This window comes from Mustelus asterias, chromosome 13, assembly GCF_964213995.1.
Source record: "Mustelus asterias chromosome 13, sMusAst1.hap1.1, whole genome shotgun sequence".
Lineage (NCBI taxonomy): Eukaryota > Metazoa > Chordata > Chondrichthyes > Carcharhiniformes > Triakidae > Mustelus > Mustelus asterias.
The window spans coordinates 5,473,147-5,495,169 of record NC_135813.1 but is presented as its reverse complement, the minus strand read 5'-3'; the positions used below and the strand labels follow the sequence as shown (position 1 = coordinate 5,495,169).

The 22,023-nt window shown below is 43.7% G+C and overlaps 1 protein-coding gene across 3 annotated transcripts in view; it reads right to left on the bottom strand.

Moving 5' to 3' along the window:
- slc25a25b (solute carrier family 25 member 25b) overlaps positions 1-22,023 on the bottom strand; it is a 64,119-nt gene that overhangs the window by 14,689 nt on the left and 27,407 nt on the right. For 2 of the 3 annotated variants that reach the window (XR_013499329.1, XM_078226245.1), the window contains exons 2-3: positions 1,112-1,238; positions 800-887 (exon numbers count right to left, since the gene is read on the bottom strand). Coding sequence is in view for 1 of the 3 variants with exons in the window: in XM_078226245.1 (XP_078082371.1) it covers positions 800-887; positions 1,112-1,238 (215 nt within the window). In the remaining 2 variants the exon portion in view is untranslated. Of the gene's footprint in view, positions 1-799; positions 888-1,111; positions 1,239-4,632; positions 4,996-22,023 lie in introns of those variants that run through there. The other variant, XR_013499330.1, reaches the window with a different exon arrangement.

Sequence of the window (22,023 nt, the reverse complement as noted above, 5' to 3'; positions counted from 1 at the left end):
TGTTACAGGCTTTGTCATTAGACTAAGTGACACAAGTGAGCACCAAATGGAGCTCAGAGTATTCACGTGGTAGTCAATCCTGTCAAAAGGGTTTTAAAAAGCGACCATCACAGGATTCAAGAGAATGTTTTTGTTTGAAATTCTACTGTCATTTTTAAAATAAATGCAGCAAAAGAGTTTCAGACAAATGCATCAGCATCTGCAGAAAATGCTGGAAAATCTCAGCAGGTCTGACAGCATCTGTGGAGGGGGAAACAGAGCCAAAGTTGAGTCCGAATGACCCGTTGTCATTTTCTGCTTTTGTTTCAGATTCCAGCATCCGCAGTACTTTGCTATTATTATGCATCAGTATCTGTATGTTAATATGCCACAGGGTAATTGCAAGGCCAAAGATTTCCAAGGCTAAGGGATGGAAGACATTGGAACACACGTTAAATTGGAGGCTGCGTCGTAGCACTTTGTCAACATGTATCAGCAACTGAGTGGGTGGATTGAAGGCTGATCCTAATTTTACAAAGTTTCATTTTTAGCCTTAATGCATTGGGAGGGACAAAGTCAAGGCCTTATGCCAGATGAGTGAAAAATAGAAGGATGTGGGACAATACTCATGCACCTCCATCCAAGCGAGATTAGGCGTATAGCCAGAGTATGGAAAAGGGAAGAAATAAATTCTAATTGCATAGAAATTCCTAAACAGGAGGTTTCAAAAGGGAAACTTGACAAATTGGTAATAATAGTGCAGGACATTTATAATGAATGACTAAGAACAGCGACAGTTTATCTAAGTAACATAACTCACCGTTTCAGGATCTTTTCTGCCTGCTGTTCTGAAATGTGAACTCCGAGGTCACGCAGCGACTGCATGATTTCTTGTGCGTCAATCTTACCTGAAAGTTTAAGAAAAAAAAACTGATTGAGCTCTCTACTTAACACGATGAAATTGTGCAGTTATATTCCTTCATGGGCCATAAAGACATCCAAGTCATACCACAAGCCTTACATGGTAATGCTACACTGCAGTGTTAGAGCTTTTGGAATTTACTTTACTGTGTGTAATTTTTGAGATTACTGCTTTGCAATGCGGTGGCGGGGTTAACAACTTAATTCTTACCATCGTTTTTCTTATCCAGGCTTTTGAAAACCAGTTGGAGTTTCTTTTCATGATCTTTTAAATAATGAACAAATTCTTCAAAATCCAGTTGGCCATCTCGGTCTTTGTCACCAGCTTTTACAACTTTCTGTTTTAAAAAGACAAGAAATATCTTACAGACAATAGAAAAATGGGATGATTTTTCAAGCAAAACCCCATCGCATCCCCATGCCTTTTGTGTGGGCAATTTAATCTTGAAAGGGGGGCGGTGGGGGAGGTATAGCTGCCATTTTAGAGCACTTATTATGTGATAATTTTCATTATTATAATTTTGTTCAATGCCTATTTTACAGATTTTCCTCAAGGTCCTGTAGTACAAAGGATTTTCCTTTCGTAGGAGCAGATTTGTGAAGTGCTAATCCAGAAATACTAGATATTACAGGCTTTTCTCGGATTCATCTCGACAACAGTTTAGGCAAATTAAAACTCCCGGTCCGTCATACGACTATAAAAATTACATTCTTAACACAGATTGATGTTAAGATATTCTGTGTCTTATTCATTAAAAGCAAACTCTACCCATACCTGAACAACGACAGACTATCGTTTAAAACATTTCATGTTGGTAGTCTGAACATTTTTTTTTATATAAAGGGCAACAAGCTGACCTTTTCCAACGTAACTAAGACCGCCATTAATAGAATTTGGCCACCTTGTGCTCAAACCATCCACACATGCATCGAGTGTAACATACATTCGTACATTTTATTTTTCTTAAAAGGAAGATACTGAAATGCGAAGCATTCCATTGATACTTTTAAGTTTTGTCACAATATATATTATATATACACGATTGCCTGGTACTACAGTGAACCAAAGGTATATGATATTGTGTGCAGTTTTGGAAGGATGTTCTTGCTCTAGAGGGGGTGCAGAGAAGATTTACCAGATGGATTTCTGGGAGGCCGACTGACATATGAGGAGAGGTTGAGTCATTAGGATTGTATTCACTGGAGTTCAGAAGAATGATGGGGGGGGTGGATCTCATAGAAATCAATAAAATTCTAACAGGAGTAGGCAGGGTAGATACAAGAATGATGTTCCCGATGGTGGGTGTTCAGAACTAGGGGTCAGTCTGAGGATACATTTAGGACGGAGATGAGGATAACTTTCTTCACCCAGAGTGTGTTCACAGCCTGTGGAATTTGCTACCACAGAAAGTAGCTGAAGCCAAAACATTAAATGTTTTCAAGAAGCAGTTAGATATAGCACCCGAAGCAAAGGACATCGAAGGATATGGGGGGGGGAAAGGCGGAATCAGGCTATTGAACTGGATGGTCAGCCATGATCATAACGAACGGTGGTGGAGCAGGCCTGAAGGGCAGAATGGTCTCCTCCTGTCCCTATTCTCTCTGTTTCAATGGTTAACTTAATGGTTCTTCCACAGCTGACACAGCAAGAAGCTAAACAGCCTCCCTTTGTGTCTTTAAAAATCCAATAATTACAGCAGAGATTTTATTTCCTTCCCACCCTTGAAAATGTACATTTTATCAAGATGCACTTTGGAGCATGAGTTTTAAATAGAGTTAGGGTTGTAATTACACCTGATACCAAAGGTCAGGCTTCAACAAAAATTCTGTATGTGGGGATCAAGTTTCTCAATAAGCGGAGAGCAATGTCAGCTGATGGTAAGCAGAACTGTCTCAGCAGCATTCAGTAATCCAGGCAGCCAGCATGGCTAATGGGAGATATACTGGCTGGAATTCTACAGCCATTCACACTCCGCTGTCAGCAAGAACAGAGGATTTAGCATTCAGCCAAATCTCCGTTCACTGCAGTGGGATCGGAGAATCCCAGCTGCAGGTGAGGTCGGAGGACCCAGCCCACTTTAACTAAGGTTTTGTAGTTCCTCATTTCAAAGCAAATGTACAGGTACAAAGCTGGCTCTGATAACCGCTGCCAGTATGATGTCTTTAAGTCACCCAGTACTCCAAAATGTGCCGTCTCACATTCGATGTGCAGGGGACGAGTAGGAAGCAATTCCCCAATCTATTCTAAACAGCAAACTCAAATTTCAACCACTGAGGCAATGTGGTTTAGACAAACCTCTGAGAATGACATTTAGAGCAAATGAGACATGCCCTGCAGGAGATGTTTGACTGTCTCCTTGACCAGGAAACAACATGTGGGACACAAGAAAAAGAGGACCATTTCTCTAAAACATTTCTCATTAAGTTACTGATGTAATGGTCAGCAATATCCACTCGCAATGCCAAATAGAGCCCTGCAACCTGTACAGCAAGTTCTTTCGCAAAGTTTCAATAAGGTATTTCATTGCTAGACTTCTGAGGAAGTAATATGTGATAGTTGTAGGAAGCCTGGGCTACAGCATGCATTGGAAAACATCTGTATTGAATCAAAGAATCCCTACAGTGCAAAAGGAGGCCATTCAGCCCATTAAGTCTACACTGACTCTCAGAGTATCTTACCCAGGCCCTCTCCCCCATTCTATCCGTGTAACCCCGCACATTTGCCATGGGTAATCCATCTAACCTAGACACCTTAGGAGACTAAAGGGCAATTTAGCATGGCCAATCCACCTAACCTGCACATCTTTGGACTGAGGGGGGAAACCGGAGCACCCGGAGGAAACCCATGCAGACACGGGGAGAGCGTGCAGACTTTGCACAAAGTCACCCAAACTGGGAGTCGAACCCTGGTCCCTGGTGCTGTGAGGCAGCAGGGAGAACCACTGTGCCACCATCTATCTTTGTTTAGCAAAGCAAAAATTCAAAATACTAATCACTTGTTAAGAAGCCTTGTTAAAGACGATAACCTAATAGGAACCCCCTTAATGCAAGAGCAATCCTAAAATTCATGTTTTGGCCACACAGAAATCCTCAGTAATTAAAGAATTTTTGAAAGTTTCATCTTAGATATTACAATACTGCCGAAGTAAGGTCCAGCTGCAAAGTTAACTTGCAGTAGGTAGGACACCTGTTGTGCCTTCTCAATTTTTATATTTTTCAGATTTCCAGCACTGCCTTGGCCATGAAGCAATCCTGAACAAAAAGCAAGTTTGCAATATTGCAGCATTAGCATTTTAACAGTAACCCTCAACCTCTTACAGCCACAAAAGAAAATATAAGATAAGAACAGAATAATGCACTACACTGTGCAGGCTAACCACCCACTCCAAATTCTATTTTTTTCCCTGAGCTGTGCTGCTTTGGGAAGAGATTTTGCTGAGATATTGTCGGCCAGCTGACCAACCGGCATAAAACTGGTGACATTCACAGGAATTTGTAAGTGGGAAAATTTTAGGCAATCCCACTCCCACTGCTAGCACCACAGAGGGTGAGTCATTCAGAAGGAAGTCAGCCGAGTATTGTCGAAAAGTTAAAACGTGGAGAAAAATCGGGAAGTATTTTCAGAGCAGCCATCAAATAGCACAGGACACCCAAAGCTTAAAATCCTCCAAAATACCGATAATCATAAAGCACCATCAAACTTGAAATACTTCAGACCGCACTGCGATTTACCTGTCTCCACTGACGGTAGGTCGATAACTCTTGTGAAGGGATGAAAAGACTGAGCCGGAACAAAGATTTCAGCTCAGCAGGCAGTCGTCCTGATTCAAAGTATTCAAATTCTCTTTCCAAATTATCCAGTACCGGTACAGTTAAACATAGGCACAGCATACTGACTTGTGTTTCCGTCAAAAGTATGATTCAGATGTATAAAATAAATAACTGAAATAAGTTAAAATTACTACTCTGAGGCAGCCACAACTGAGGCACTGCTGAAATGCCGGCTGACTGAGTATCACATTACTGGAAGTCATCTACGTCATTCTTATAGCAGCGATCAGTTTCCTCTCCCCTTCCGGTCTACTTAGTCTCATGACACCCTGGCATTTTCTCACCAGCCTCAAGCACAGATCAACATACTTAATGTAGCCAGCACTCAAGTTAAGCTTTGCTGAGGATTAGGTAACCAAGGATTCTCAACTTAAAATGTACTGGTCAATGCAAAATGTAATACCTGTGCTTTGTTTTATATTACCTGATTCAGCGTGCGCGCTGGCCAGTAAGTTATTGATTGCTAACTGATCATTAATTTGTCTGGCAATTCTCCAGAGCAAATTGACGTTCATACATACGCAAATGAATAAAGTTCATCAGCAAGTTCAAATAGTTCAAGATCTTACACTTTAAAAGATGCCATGAACTTTCATACAACTGAGGACAGGTACACTATTTCAAAATGTATACTTGAACTCCACTGAGGTCAAGTTTGACTATAGAAGTGATGTAATAGCACTCTGCACTGAACACCAATATGTGGGGTAGTACAGAGGAGGCCATTCCATAGCAGCAATGACTGTGCCTTGGGACCAAATGGATCAGCGTTGGCCCTGGACTGCAAGCACATCTTTATCATGACCACATGAGAGGGCAGAATGGAGGCATGTTCATTTCACTCCTTCCCACAGGCGTGTGACTGTTACATGAGCTCCAGACACCGATCAAGTTGCACACATTCTCTCACAGCGCGAGAGCTTCCAAATAGAACAGCCCTTAAGATCGTCAGTTGTAGGAACACAAACTTTAATTTATATTTACATCATAAAACATTGTAAATGAAGACCCCCCCCCCCCCAGCCTTGTCCTGGCAACAGCTGAAGGAGAAATTGAAGGTAACAGAAGAGGAAGAGAAATCAGATGGGTGGAGAACACCGAGATGTGGGAGTGAAGCTTGAAGCAAACCAGAGAAGAATCAAGATGAGGCTCAAGGGCCCATTAAGGCTATGGTGAAAACGGTGATAACCATAAAAGTTAACACAAACCCAAAGAGCCCCAGTGGACTCGGAGTAAATTTGTAACAGCCATAGACCAGGACACCACCTGTCTCAAATCCTTGCTTAAGCAAAGTTGGGGGTTTTCAGCTGCAGAGGGAAAAGAAAAGTAAGACGATGACCGTGTTCACTTTTAATCAACTATTTAGCAATTGCTGCTCTAAATGTATATCCAAGGATGGAACTGGTTTTAAATTGGCGCCGTTTTAATTTGGATGTCATAAACTGCCACTTTGAGTTTAATGCAGTTGGTAGCAAAATCAAAGTCAAAATGCAGCACCTATGACTCTGCTGCTAGGATAAAGTAATCAAAATTGTGAACTCAAGGAGCCAGCTCACAAACTTCAGTCTCCCAGAATCCATCTAAAAGCAGCTTTGAGCTGACACTTTCAGCTCAACAAGAATAATGGTTGCCTCAGTGAAATATCAGAAGGAAAGCAATGCCCACGAGACTGAACCCTGGGTCAATCCACTACCGTTTTAGGTGGCAGAAACTGAGAATGTTAAAAAAGGAGAACAAAATGGTAGCCCTGAGATTCCTTCAGGGGTGGGAGTGTTCCACTGTTCTCCACTCATAACTTCAATAGACCATCAGAAATCCCCAAGAAGCCAATGAGAGCCAGTTGCCTCAGGTTTCTATACATTTCTTGGCAGCTTGAGCAGACGGAATGTTCTGTCTGGTCCGTGCAAGACAACTAATGGGCTGGGTGCACAGGTGATTGAATGTCAGCTGTCATGGGACAGGCTGGCACCAAAACATGCAGCTTAAGTAACATGTTCCCTCTTAACCCTGCAAACTCCAGTAGGGATCAGGAAGAAAAAACAATGCTGGTGAAACGGTCAGGATCACTGTGGAATTTCTAGTCTCCAGGACCCACCCCATTGACGAATAATACCATATTAAACCATACCAAACTAGTCAGCATGAAAGGAAAAAATAAGAGCAAAGAAAACCCATTTTGCCTGACATGGCCATTTTTAAGTGATCAATTACATCTCCCCATTTCCGCATTATATCCCTCAATTTTCAGTTCAGAAATACACCCAAACTCTTGGGTGTGTGGGGTGGGGGGTGGAAAATCACCACAGCTGATGCGTGGTGGGCTGGAGACGAGGCACTCTGGGACAGGGGGCATGGGGAGGCGGGGGTCAGGGCCGGCCTGGAAATGCTCATGGGGATGATGATCAGGCCATGGGAGTGTTGGGAGTGGCAGCACTGCGGGGGTCCCGGGCTAGCCAGCTCGGGGGGGCACTGCACATGTACAGAGGCCCGGGACTGTCCACCTCTGGCGTGAATAGGCTCCACCACCCCCCCCACCCCCAGCTTTTAATTATATTAATGATTGTGACCTTTGCATTGCACAGACTGTGGGAGATTCAAGTGTAAAGTTGCCCTGAAATAAATTGGCGTGATTTGCACCAGTTTTCCCGTGAATTTGACAATTAGAAATTTTTTGGGAGAATGGCGGCCGGATTTCTGCCTGTTGGAGGGAGTGGGTGGGGCTTACATTGCCAGAAAGCCGGCTGATAGCAGCAGAGTGCACAATTGCGCATGTGCAGGTCTGTCTGCAATGAGCAGCTGAGAGCTGTCTCTCAGCCTCTGCTGCTTTTAGTTGGTCTCCATAGCCTAAACCCGACAATTCCATCCCCATGCATGGGCAACTGCAGGGCCGTGCAGCTGAACTAATCAACACCACCCCCCGGTGGTAATAGGTGGGCAGTGTCAGGGTGCCAGGTTGGCACAGCCCAGGGTGCACTGTCCAAGGGGCACTATCACCCTTGCCCTAATCTCCTGGGGAGGGGGGTCCCAATGGCCTCCAGTTCTACTGGCGAAGCCATCACATCTGGTCCCCATTGCTGGGGACCAGCTGTGATTCTCGGTGGAGAGAACCTCCCATGGTGAGGCTATAGAGGCAAATGAGCCCGGATGATTGAGTCTTGAGCACACTACTTTATAGTTTATTCAACCTCGCGCTAGAAATATGCACGAGGCTGATCGCACTGGATATCCGGTGCCGGTAAGATCACGAGAGGCGAGAAATCGGGCATGAACCCGATTTCATAGCTCTCTCGCAATCTTAGCCCATCGGCCGGCGAGGCGCAAAGGTAAGATCACCCCCTTGAACTTTATACAGTTTAAATAGTCTTCCCTCGTACCTTATTCCCCTGCCATAAGTACTTTTGACTATTCTGACTGAAAATAAAATCCATTTGACCACCACTCTGAATCTGTGCCTTCTTGAACATGCACTTTACTGCAGGGACACCACCAAATCCTCGAATGCTTCAATTAGATCACTGTTAGGTCTCTTTTCAGTTTTAATGTTTCTGTAAGCTTAAATTTAAGCATGCCCAGAATCATCTATTGACCAACCATCTAAACAGATCCAGAGGGAAAACTTCCCTATTAACGGAAATTAATATTTTAACCTAAGAGAAAGTTTTCCAACACACCAAAGTGACAGCACCAGCTGTTTACTCAACTGCTCAATGTTATTAAGTGGTTCCCATGATCAGCCAGCCAGAATTCCATGGTGTAACTGAATGCCCAGTGTTACTCCAGAGACCTTTCCCGTGTGCAAAACATTTAACTGCAACAATGAACAACACAAAAAAACTCATGAATAAGTACATAACTCCCTTACCTACTCAATGCGGTTATAAAAAACCTCATACAAGTTATGAGAAGTTAGCCATTGGGTGGAAATTAGCGGGCTCAGGAGAGTGTCTCCCGCAAAGTGGTGGTCTGCTGTGCCCTATATAGCTTGGCACAGCAGCTACTGATGAAGACCTGGAGGAGTAGAATGTCTCCTCGGGTGAGGAGGAAGAGGCCGGAGAAGAGCAGGAGGGTGGAGGACAGGCAGTGAGGTGGGTTGGCATGGGCAGAACAACCAGGGCTACCCTCGTCACATCCCACTTCACACAGTGGGAACATCATGTTGTCCAACAGCTAAAGAAGCCCCCACCCCCACCAAGACTGTGCTAACCCCTCCACAACCATGGGAGGAGGGTCACAGTTAACCTCAAGTTATCAGAGTGCGAGCCTGGGCTGTCCTTGTGCCTGCTGATTGGAAAATGCAGGAGGGTGATGATGACTGGCATTGAAGAAAGCTCTGTGATACACTCAGCTAATGCTTATGTCTGACTCCTCTGCGTCTGTTACAAGCACGCTAACTCCCCAGCTCATGTGCAAGTAAGTTTCGGCCCTAGATCCTTTTGTTGCTTAGCACTAGAGGGGGCTTTGGGAGGGGGGTCTAGGGCTTACTGATTAACGACCGACTCATTTCAGGAATTATATTGTTGTCACTTTGAGTGGGCCTAACAGTTGGCTTGCGAGGTCCAGATGGGGTGAAACGCTATCCCACTGGGAGGAGGATTAACAAAAGTTAAGGTCGTGAAGGACTAGAGTTTTTATAGTGGTTACATGTGCACTTGTGACATTTGATAAAGACCCCCAGCTATCTGCGCCCAATTCCACCCGTTCCCACTGTGTCCCTACAACTCCTTCGGCTTGCAAACCCTGTCATTATGTCTCGGTGTACTCTCAGGATGCACATCAGGAGTGGAGGTGGCCTGTCGCCTTCTGCGCCCCGTTGCCAGAAATGCCCTTGGCGGGCGTCCGCTGGAGGGCCAGGACCTGGAGAGCCCCAGCCTACACTCGGGTGGCACTGGTGTTGCCATGTCACTCCTTTTAGAGCACTTCCCCGAGCCGATATCAGAATTCAGAAGAGTTGGTCACTCCCAGGCTCTACTGGGTAGGACCCGAGGGATGCTCGAGCAATATCTCCTCATTCTGGGTGTTCATGAGTACTCCATGAAACGGTGGGGCAGCTGGAGTCAGCGCTGGAAGCCTCATTATCATCTGGTGCAACAGGTCCTGGAGGCCCGCCAATGTTTGGACCCCTCAGCTATGGTCCTCGGGGACTGAGCCATGTCCTGGAGTTCAGCAGTCATTGATCTAACGCCTTGCCTCAGGCTTTCCATTGCAACCACCGTCTTTATAATGTTGGTCTGGGCATCACTGATCACCGGCAACATTTCCTGTGACAGAAGGCTTTGGGATTCCTCCGTTTGGTCTTGCAGTCGCAGGAATGTCGCTGACAACCCCTCCTCCGGCTCTGCTTTTGCATCTCAAGCAGCTGAGGGACAAATGTGTCCAGAGGCATGGCACCTGGCTGGGACACAACTGAGTCCCGAGATCCAGCAGGCCTCCGAGAGTCCAATCCTTCGAACGTTGCTGCCTCGACCTGATGTGCCTCAGAAACTGTGCGGTGCTCACCAGAAAGGGCGGCACGGTAGCACAGTGGTTAGCACTGCTGCTTCACAGCTCCAGGGACCTGGGTTCGATTCCCGGCTTGGGTCACTGTCTGTGTGGAGTTTGCACATTCTCTTCGTGTCTGCGTGGGTTTCCTCCGGGTGCTCCAGTTTCCTCCCACAGTCCAAAGATGTGGGGATTGGGTTGATTGGCCATGCTAAAATTGCCCTTAGTGTCCTGGGATGCGTAGGTTAGAGGGATTAGTGGGTAAATATGTAGGGATATGGGGGATATGTAGGGCCTGGGTGGGATTGTGGTCAGTGCAGACTCGATGGGCCGAATGGCCTCTCTCTGTGCTGTAGGGTTTCTAAGATTTCTAAGAAAGTGACCCAGAAGCCTGCCCACTTTGCCCACCAAGCTGTGTCTCTCTCTGCAAAGGTGGATAATGTGGGTGCGAGCTGGGACGCTTCATCCATGTCCTCCTCCAAGGTGGTGCTTTACAGGCGCTGGATGATGGGCCAGGTTCTTTGGTTGATGTCCCTGCAAGGCATGGGACATGGTTTTAGTACGTGGTCTGGTCAAGGATTTAGACTACACAGAACCCACTTGAGACTGATCATGAAGATGGAGGTGCAGTGGCTTCTCACTTTTCTCCCACAGGACAACCTCGCTCTCAGTGCAGGACTCTCCTGCTTCTCCCTTGCAAGCTCCATGGCTCCCTGCTCATATGGAGTCAGGATCCTCAGTTCAAGCATTCCACTGCCCATTTTCTCTCTCTCTGATTGTGGGCTATCTTCTTCTGCAGGAACACAAAAGGGGATAATGTGAGCTGGACGCCTGGCAGGTCAGAGATCAATGGCAACTGGTATGTTTGGGTACTGTGCCTAAGCAGGAACAGGTTCTGATGAGGAGTGCCGGGGTGTTTGAGGATGATGCTGGAATGTCAGTGAGTGCTGGGAACCTGTGAGGTGGTGGATTGTGGGTTCCAGATGACGTTCCAATGGTGACGCAAGGTGACACAAAGAGTGCTAAAAGGAGACAGGGGACACTTACCCTTGCTGATCATAGAGGTCATTCATCTTCTTCCGATATGGCACTCCCATCCTCTTGGTCAGGTACCTGGCTGCCGTTTCCCAGGCGGGATTCATTACCTTGTTGGAGGGCCTCCTGCCAATCTAAGGGTATGTTGCTGCTCGCCGCTCCTTCATGCCATCCAGCATATGGATGAGGGCCCCCTCTGTGAATTGAGGAGCTGGTCTCCTTGTTGCCATCCTCCTGGGCTTGAATGAGAGCCAAGAGCTGTGGAGCCATTTAAATTGAAGTGTTCAGATGATCCCCATGGCAGGTGAATCGGAAGCTTTGTGCCTCTGGTGTAGCGTTTTGCCACGTTGAGGAAAAAAAAAATCAAAGTGCCTAGAAATTACAATCTGGATCACGCTGCCGGGGCCTGTGGGATTCACACCGATTTTCCCACCGGAAATGGCACTTGTAATTTTTTTGGGAAAATTCGGCCCATTAAAGCTTATTTTTCAAAACAAAATGCAAAATTTGATTGATGTGAACTTGAAATCGCTTCCCATCGTGGTATTAAGAGGAAGTTCACTTCTATTTTTTTTTATAAACCTTATTGGTGGGACACTGACAGGTATGGCAGTTTTTATCCATTCCAAGTTGCCCTGAAGGTGGCAGTTCTGGGCTTTATTGAACTTCTGCAGTCCATGTGGTGAAGACACTCCAAAAATGCAGTTTTTGAATCCAACAACAATGAATGAATGAATGGCGGTGTATGTATATATGTGCATGTGACTTGGGCTTGAAGTAGGTGGTGACGGTACTTCCATGCACCTGCTGACCTTATCCTTCTAGGCAGCGGAGGTCATGGGTGTGGGTTGTGCTGGATAGATAAGATCATATAAAATAGTAGGTATGGTTTGGTGTTGGTGGAGGGAATGATGCGCATGCCAGTGGAGGCGTCAATCAAGTGGACTTTGTCCTAGATGGTGTTGAGCTTTCTTGAGCACGACTGGATGCACACCCATCTGGCAAGTAGAATGCATTAGATCATACTCCTGACTTGTTTACTGTAGGTGGTGAAGTCTCTTTGGGAAATCAGGAGATGAACCATTTGTTAAAGAATACCCAGGCACAGCATTTAGGTGGCTGATGTAGTTCAGTTTCTACTCTGTGGTGACCCACAAGATGTTGCACGGCAGTGCAATAGCACTAAATGTCATGTAGGGGCGGTCATGCTCTTGCTGAAGATGGTCATTGCCTGGTACTTGTGTTATCTTGCATTTATTAACCCAATGCTGGCTGTTATCCAAGAATTTTTGCATGCAGGCATGAACTGCTCCCTCCTCTAAGGAACATGCAATCATCCACAAACCTTCAGACCTTATGATGAAGAGAAGGTTATTAATTGAACAACTGAAGATAGTTGGGACCAGGACAATGCCCTGAAGAATGTAACAATGATGTCTGAAGACTGTGAAGGCTGTCTTCCAATGACCATGGTCATCTACCCTCGCATAATGTACAACTCTAGCTACTGGAGAATTCTCCTTCGAGCCCCATAGGCAGTGTCAAGGCCCACTGACCAGTTTTACTCGGACTGTTTGGTGACACACACAAGTGCTATCTTGACATTGGGGGAAAGAGCATATCCAGAAAGACCAGACATGTCTGTCTTGTCCTAAAGTGTATGTGGCCTGTAGACAATTCCAGAAATTAATGTTGGCAATTTCAACAGATCAATTCTTCATGAAGATGACGATGACTTACACTCACCTTTCATGATCACTGGACATCTCGAAGCACTTTACAGCTAATGAAATGCTTCTGAAGTGTAGTTACTGTTATAACGAAGGAAGCATGGAGTCAGTGTGAGAAAGCTGACACAAACAGTAATGTGATAAAGACCAAATAATCTGTTTGTGATGTTGATTGAGGAATAAATATTGGCCAGCTATCTGGTGACATTCCTCTCCGGATATTTCACTCTAAACGTTAACCTGCTTATTTCAAAAAGGATTCACGAAAATTAAATGTCACTAATAAGTTAGGCAGTCATTCGTTAATAGTGAAACTATTTTCCAGGCTTCTGGAATTTTATCTGTTGAATTCCACCCCCATCCCAGCTTCAATTGAATTTCCATTGATAAAAAGGGGCTACGACTGGCTACAGAGCTGGTACAGCTTGGCATGATGGGCCAAATGTGCTGTAACAAATTTTGTGAATTACAGCCAGATGGTTAAAAAGGCATTCTCTGCAATGGTGGAAATTTGAATGAAAAGAGTTACATGTGAAGGAACAACAGAATTTACCCAATTCAAGGGATTAAAATGGTCTCATGGTATCGAATAAAAATGTGATATTCAAATCTACTTCCAGATGGATTGTCTGGCTTACCAATGGGATACAGAGGACAATTAAAATATTTTACTTCAACCAAATTCGACTGTTCATTAATACACTTGGTCCAAATCCTGGAACTCCATCCCTGTAGGTTTTGCCAACACCGCATGGCCTGCAACAGTCAAGAAGGCAGCTCACCACCAACTTCCCAAGGGTAATTAGGGATGGACAATAAATGCCGGCCTTTCCAGTGACACATTCAGTGAACAAATAAAAAAATACAATAGAAAATGCAGGTTAGACACTGAACTTGTTTAAATTAATACACAGTTAGAAAAACAAATAGTTCTCCTTCTTTCACTTACTTACACATCTTTGACTTTTTTGTTAAGAAACTGGTATTCTTACCCACAGACTGCCTGCAGTGCAGCAGGAGGCCATTCGGCCCATCAAGTCTGCACCGACTCTGACAGAGCTTCTTACCCCTGCCCTATCCCCGTAACCCCACATATTTACCCTGCTAACCAATGCATCTTTGGACACCAATTTAGCATGCCAATCCATCTAACCTGCATATGTTTAGAGTGTGGGAGGAAGCCAGGAGCACCCGGAGGAAATCCACACAGACATGGGGAGAACGTGGAGACTCCACACATACAGTCACCTATGGCTGGAATCGAATCCGGATCCCTGGCGCTGTGGGGCAGCAGTGCTAACCACTGTGCTACCTTGCCACCCAAAGATTATTCATATTAAACAAATGATTACTTATTAAATAAATTGTTTATGTCCTGAGCTACAATGTAGAAACATGATGGAATCTTTCACTTTATACACGGGACAGTCTATACATAGCAGCGGCCAGTTTCCCAGACAAGCTAAATATTTGTATCAAAGGACATCTTTTGACAAACGTGCAATAAATGCCTTGCTGCACACAAGGCCTTACAGGGGAAAAAAAAGAGGTTCAAGCCTAAATAAAACTTGCTCCCAATCAACGCAAAATCGTTGCTTCAAGGGCAGAACATTTACAGAAAGATGGGGAAGAGAAGTGAGCAGCAAGGGGAAGAAGCCCTTTGGGAAATAGGATCAATTAACAGCATAAATGCTTCTGTAATTTGTCATGCACCAGGGGAAAACGACAGTGCCAGCTAACAAATCACTCAGTTTGCTGATTAGTTCATTCTATCCCAGGAACAGAATTCTTTTTCACTCCAAAATAAGCTGCAGGCATTCCAATTTTGTACAAAGGCCGTTTTCTACCTTGGTTTCAATGGAAGACATAAATCAAGAAGAACACAATGAGTTGATCCAAACAGTTTAAAATAACTCAGCAGTGACCCAGATATTCTGCAATACTACTTACATGGATTAAAGATGTAGAATTCAAGACTTCACCTTTGTCAGTCTGTACTGGCAAATTGCTGAGACACACCATCATGACTGCTAATTAGCAACACTTCACTCCATTACAACAGTGACCACACATCAAAAAGACTTCAATGGCTGCAGTGTGTTTTGGGACATCCTGAGACTGTAAAAAGGTATTTACACAGCACAAGTTCTTCCTTTACAGCTAAAAATCAATGGTTCAATGAGGAGATTTTAATCACTTGTGTTGCCATTGGTTCAGGTGATTTTCACATGAACTAAATTACAAAAAGGATCTTTATGTTCAGCGAAGGTTAGCTGAAGGGGAAACTACTTCAAACCATTTCAATTTCCAAAGAATCATGTTCTATACCGCCCCCCCCCCCCCACCTCTCCCAAGCCAACATGTCCAACATCGAGCCATTAATCATTCAAAACCAGCTCTGCTCAACAGGACATGTCCTTTGTAGGTCTGACACCTTTGTATCCCAAAGCAACTGTCCTACTTGGAACTTGGTTGCAGCAAGAGACTCCCAGAAAGACAGCAGAAGCTCTTTAGGGATATCCTCACTGCATCCCTGAAGAGACCAAAATGTCCCCATCAACTCACTGGAGTCCCTGACCAAAACTGGAGCTGTTTCATTCATGAAGATACCAGACACATCCAAGGACTTAGTCAGGAACACGCAGAGGTGAAGTCAAGGTGTTGAAGAGAGTGCAAATGCCTACAAACAACTCATTTACTCGATCTTCATGTACCGCCTGTCCCTCACATAACAGGTCCACAGATCGCGCACTGAATTTAATCAGTCATCTCGGAACCCACTGAATTACAGTAGAAGCAAGTCACCCTCTATCCTGAAGTAATGCCTCAGTAGAAGGGGTTACCACACTATAACTCCCAAAACTATTTTAACATGTTGACAAAAAGAGCAATCTTGTGTCAGTCACTGTCTACCTGGCCATAAAAAGACACTAGAGATTAATCAGTTATTTTCCATTTCACTGATCTCTAACACATGCTGCAACAACATTTATGTAATGCCTTTAAAGTAAAATAAAGTCCCAAGATAGTTCACAGGAGCATGTTAAAACAAAACAGGACACATGCCAAATAAGGAGACTTTAGGTCAGATGACCAAAGAGGAAGGTTTAAAGGAGCGTCTCAAAAGAAAGAAAGCGAGATAAAATAAAGAAAATTATATTTAATTTACTCAGACATCTCATACTTTATGACCTAACCTACAAGCCAGCTCCCTCAATTTCCCTTGATTCTAACAACCAACAAGGGACTTCAGCACAAAATCTAGTGCCCTATTGGAGGGATTCGATAATTCTATGATTCTGTGAGAGCACAAAGTGGCACAGGTGTTTTATACAAATTTAAAATGTAATTGTCATATTTCACATTATATTGGTTTCACCTTATTCATGCTTATTTGTTGAGACTAGCTTTGTCAGAAAATTAAATGTACTGGCACACCTCATGAGTGGCACACGTTGATGGTTACAGCGGAATTTGGGATATTTCCTTTATTGGGGGAGGTTGGGAGAAATACGCAAATATTAAACTGTGAAAGCTAAAAGTTTGGTTCAAAAGCTGGATATCGAAAAAATTTCATTTTAAAAACAAAAAAGGTCGAGACAAAGAAGGTAGAGACAAGCAGCGACATGTAAAATACTTCCGAGAAAGTGAATCGGGGACTGCTGAAGGAGGGGGTACAAAGAGACCAAAGCATACTGGAGAAGATTTGAAAAATGATGATGTGAGACTATGGAATGATTAAGGCAAGGGCAAGGATCTTTAAACTGGGCCAGAGAAGTTAGCTGCTTATATATTGCTAAGCACTAAGACTTGGACACGTTGGAGTTTCCAGGTGGGTGGGCATTGCAGAAATCAGGAAATCCTCATGCTCTGAGGATGAGGACAATCGACGGCCTGGGGGTTATCAATGACCAGAAACTGAACTGGACTAGCCATATAAATACTGTGGCTACAAGATCAGGTCATAAGCTGGGAATTCTGCGGACAGTAATTCATCTCCCGACTCCCCAAAGCCGGTCCACCATCTACAAGATAGAACTCAGGAAGGTGATGGAATACCCTTCACCTGCCTGGATTAGTGCAGCTCCAACAACAGGGATTTGGGTTCAATTCCGGCCTCGGGTCACTGTCTGAGTGGAGTTTGCACATTCTCCCACTGTCTGCGTGCGTTTCCTCCGGGTGCTCCAGTTTCCTCCCACAGTCCAAAGATGTGAGGGTTAGGTTGATTGGCTAATCTAAATTGCCTCTTAGTGTCAGGGGAGCAAGCAGGATAAATACCTGGGTTATGGGGATAGAGCCTGGGAGTGGGATTGTCGGTGCAGGCTCAATGGGCCGAATGGCCTCCTTCTGCACTGTAGGGATTCTATATCTTGAGAGACAAGGGCATAGTGGTGTTGTCACTGGACTAGTAATCCTGAGACCCTGGCTAATGCCCTGCCCTGGAGAGACAGGTTCAAATCCCGCCATGGCAGCTGGTGGAATTGAAATTCAATTTCACAAACTAGAACGGAAAGCTAGTCTCATGATCATGAAACTACCATCAATTGTCTATTCTAATGAGTTTTAGGGAAATAAATCTGCCACCCTTACTAGTCTACAGGTGACTCCAGAACCACAGCAGTACGGCTGGCTTGTAACTGCCCTCAGGAATAACCCAGAAAACCACTCAGTTCAAGGCAATTTGGCACAGGCAACAAATGTTGGCCTCATCAGCAACACTCATCACTACCTTCTCAAGATCAATTAGGGATGGGCATTAAATGCTGGCCTAGCCTGTGATGCTCACATCCTGTGAATAAATAAATTAAAAGATGCAGTGTCCTTACTATCTCAAACTGAGACCAATGAGTTTTGTATAGGTCAAGGATCAAACCTGAGTGTTTCAGTACAAAGGTGACGTAGTAAAGTGCAGTATTTATTGGTCATTTTCACTTGTTTTCGTACTTGTTAATCGTTTCTTGGAAGGCATTTTCATGGAACACCAATGTACCTGAGCGCATCAAGTCATTACTTGAAAATGATGCTGCTACAATGACATTAATAGTCTTTTGCCAGGTTTGGGAAGTACAAAAAGAGTAAACTTGGTGACTTGTTATCGTGCATTCTGCAGCTACAGCTAGTAAGTCAGTGCTGGGAGTAAACGTACAGTCCAATGATCGGGTTAAGAACAGTCAAGAGTACTGTTTTGTTCTGATGGTTTTGAGTTTCTCAAGTGTTGTTGCAGCTTAACCAACCCGGGTGAGTCATCTTCACAACCAAGGTGAGTCCTTTTCATCGAATGCATAAATGCAATTGGAGGTTGAGCCATGAAACAATGGTAGCCACTCTAGCACACAAAATCTGCCAGGTACTGAATCATGGGCAACAAGCCTGATGTGATAACTTTAAATACTTTTTTCTTAAAGTTGCCTTGGGCCAGGAATACTCCTACTCCTCCAAACTTCACGGAAAACCTGGGCCTTCTTTGCCTGGGCATCCTCTACCCAACCACCACTAAAACCCTCCCAACACCTCTTATGCAATTGCCAGGGACTACGTTTGTTTTACTCATTTGTGGGACATGGGTGTTGCTGGCTCGCCAGCATTTATTGCCAATCCCTAGTTGCCCTTGAAATGGAGTGGTTTGCTAGGCCATTTTAGAGGATAGTTGAGAGTCAACCACATTGCTGTGCCTCTGGAGTCACATGTAAGCCAGACCAGGTAAGGATAGCAGATTTCCTTCCCTAAAAGATAAGCAAAAGCAAAGCAGATGGGTTTTTCTGACAAATCGACAATGATCATTAGATTCTTAATTCCAGATATTTTTATTGAATTCAAATTCCACCATCTGCCGTGGCAGGATTCGAACCCAGGTTCCAAGAACGCTACCTGATTTTCTGGATTAATAACCCAGCAATAATACCACTGAGCCATTACCTCTCACTATTTGCACCAGGTCCTAGCAATGGCCTCTTGAAACCTGAATTCCTCCACTAATTTGACAACACGTCCTGCTGGGCTTTGTGGAAATCTTGCCCAGAATGTTTAAATGAGACTTAGGGTCAAACTAGCCCTGGGCCTCAGCCTGCTCTTCACATGCGTCTCCTTCCATCCTGGCTGTGAGGTGAAAGAAGGCAAGCTACTTTATGTAGGGAACAATACTGGATCCCTAAACAACTGGCACTACATGACATTGCGAATTACTGTAGACATCAAAAGATAAAAAGTAATTTCTCAGTTTCTATTGATGAATTACTTTTGATTTGGACAAACAGCAACCTTAAGATATGACTCTCATTTTTCAACCATGTCAGTGGTAACCGTCTCACTCTGAATGGGTTACCAATGTTACAACCAGAAAACTCAACAGATTGATTCCAGAGATGACGGGTTTGTCGTATGAAGAGAGATTGAACAGTTTAGGCCTTTACTCTTGGGAATTTAGAAGAATGAGGGGAGATCAAATTGGAGGTATACATGATGATAAAAAGTATGGATAAAGTAGACATGGAGTGGATGCTTCCTCTTGTGGGGCATTTAGGACGAGAGGTCCTATGGGATAAGGGGTGGCAGGAGTGGAGGAGAAACTACTTCTCCCAAAGGGTTGTGAATCTGTGGAATTCACTACCCCAAAGTGCGGTGGGTGCTGGGACAGAGAGCAAATTTGAGGACGACAGATTTTTAATTGGTAATGGGTTGAAGGGTTATGGGGAGAAGGCAGGAAAATGGGGATGAGGAGCATGTCAGCCATGATCGAGCGGGCTCAATGAGCCGAATGGCCTAATTCTGCTCCTATATCTTATGAACTTATGAAAACTGGGCCTCATTTCCATTTGCTGTCACTACAGTAGTAGTCCACTTTATGAATGCAATATGGTAACAGCAAAAGGTTCAAAATTCTCATTTTCCATTATAAGCCTTAGCTGCTTCCCAACCAACAGAGACCCAAATTCTCTAAAGTGATGATTTTCTCTACAATTAATAGCCCATGAACAATTCAGCTTTGAAACATTCAATTTTTGAGGATGCAATCTCATTAGCTGTTCATAATGAAGGAAATTCCCTTGTGTTTTGATTAATGGAATTTCACTGTGAGGGTTTGCATTATTAACAAAAATCCATCACTTTTGGGTGTGCTTTCAATACAATTTCACTGTAGGAAATATTATTTTTTTTAAATTGCACAGTTAGCTTCCCCACACCATGTCCACCGAAATAATACCGAGACAAAATGATTGTGTGGAAGAATTCTAAGCCTAGCTCACATCTTTTACTGAAGAATATAACCACAATTTTCATATCATAGATTAGAAACACATGAGCTCCACACAAAATTCTACCTCACTTGTGACATTAAACGTTTCTTCAAAAAAAAATGGTGCAACAAAAAAAAATCAATTTTGATTTGTTTAGTTCAATTGGAGTTTACTCAATTTGAGAATTCTTTCAATCCAAAAGGATTGAAACAAATCAGCTAAGTAATTCCAGTATTGCAGTGAAACGGTACAGTAACAGGCTAAGCAAACCCATAGCAACATTATCAAAAGTCAGAGTACTTATCTATTCATCAAGATAAGGGGTAGTTTACAGATCAATTTATACAGATTCAATATTTGAAGGATTGTTACTTGGAGAATGTTTGCATCCTGTAACTCCAGATCTCAGAATTAAAATAGCAGTAATATTTCATTACACTCACAAGGAACTAGCTACATTTTAGACGGATATGCTGTTTACAACTGCCAAAAAAGGTACATTTTGATGTTACCTCCACTTATACATTCTTTTTAAAGTTTATTTATTAGTGTCAGAAGTAGGTTTATATTGACACTGCAATGAAGTTACTGTGAAAATCCCTTAGTCACCACTCTGACGTCTGTTCGGATACACTGAGGGAGAATTCAGCATGGCCAACGCACCTAACCAGCACATCTGTGGGAAGAAATCGGAGCACCCGGAGGAAACCCACGCAGATATGGGGAGAACGTGCAAACTCTCCACAGAGTCACCCAAGCCAGGAATCAAACCCAGGTCCCTGGCGCTGTGAGGCAGCAGTGCTAACCACTGTGCCACCTAGCCACTTGCATTAAGAGATTATTTAATTGCATAAAATGCAAAGACTCATTCCCATCCAAATTTAGGTAAGTGAATATAAAACATTCTGGAAAAATACAGTATTATATAAACACTAGCTTTGAGATTTATGCAACCAACTTCAAAGATAAAGAGCGACAGCTATAAATGACAGCTACACAGTTATCTTAATTAAATTTACATTTTGGAACTTCAATTATTTCTAAAGTGCAGTATTAAGGTTAAAAGTAATTTAAGGGATTCTATGCACTTTAGTCAGACCAGCAGGAAAAAGCTGAACTTTCAGAATATTTTGGATTTTCTTTGATTAAACCAGTTGGTACAATATTTCTCTATATTCAGCTGTGTTCAAACCAGTTATCATCATTGCCATCACATTCCTTTTAAATATAAACAGAATACACCAATCAAGACATATAGATACAGAGATTCATAAGATATTCAGAAGTTGAAGCAACCAATCGCTGAGGCAGGGTGACTGGTTGCCTCAATTTCCAGATCTTCCAAAAATCCTCCAGAGCAAAACCACAGAGCTGGATGGGCAATGAGCTCACTTTCCACTAAAATACAACGCAGTAGCTTTTGATTTCGCTGAGGTGGTTAAGCAAATTAGACACCGATAACTAAGCCTTTTCCAGTTACGCGAAGGATCTTTGTATGGTGTCTTAGGCAAAGCGAGCACCCTCCACTCAACACTGAAATCTGTTCACATGATTATCTATTCTGCAAAAAAAATCATCAAACCTTACATTCTGAATAAAGAGCACAGCTGACAATGAAAATAAAGCCCACAATAGTGCAGAAATTGTTCCAAGATGACGCAGGTTTCAAACTGCGAGCCAACTGCAATGGAGACATGTCCAAGGGTAAAACGGACGAGTACTGCACTGGGACAAGCTCCCTTGTTTTGCTCAGGTACATTACGTCCACTGTTCCAGGGAAAATGTTCTCCAGTAAGCATTTCTCATTACCTGAC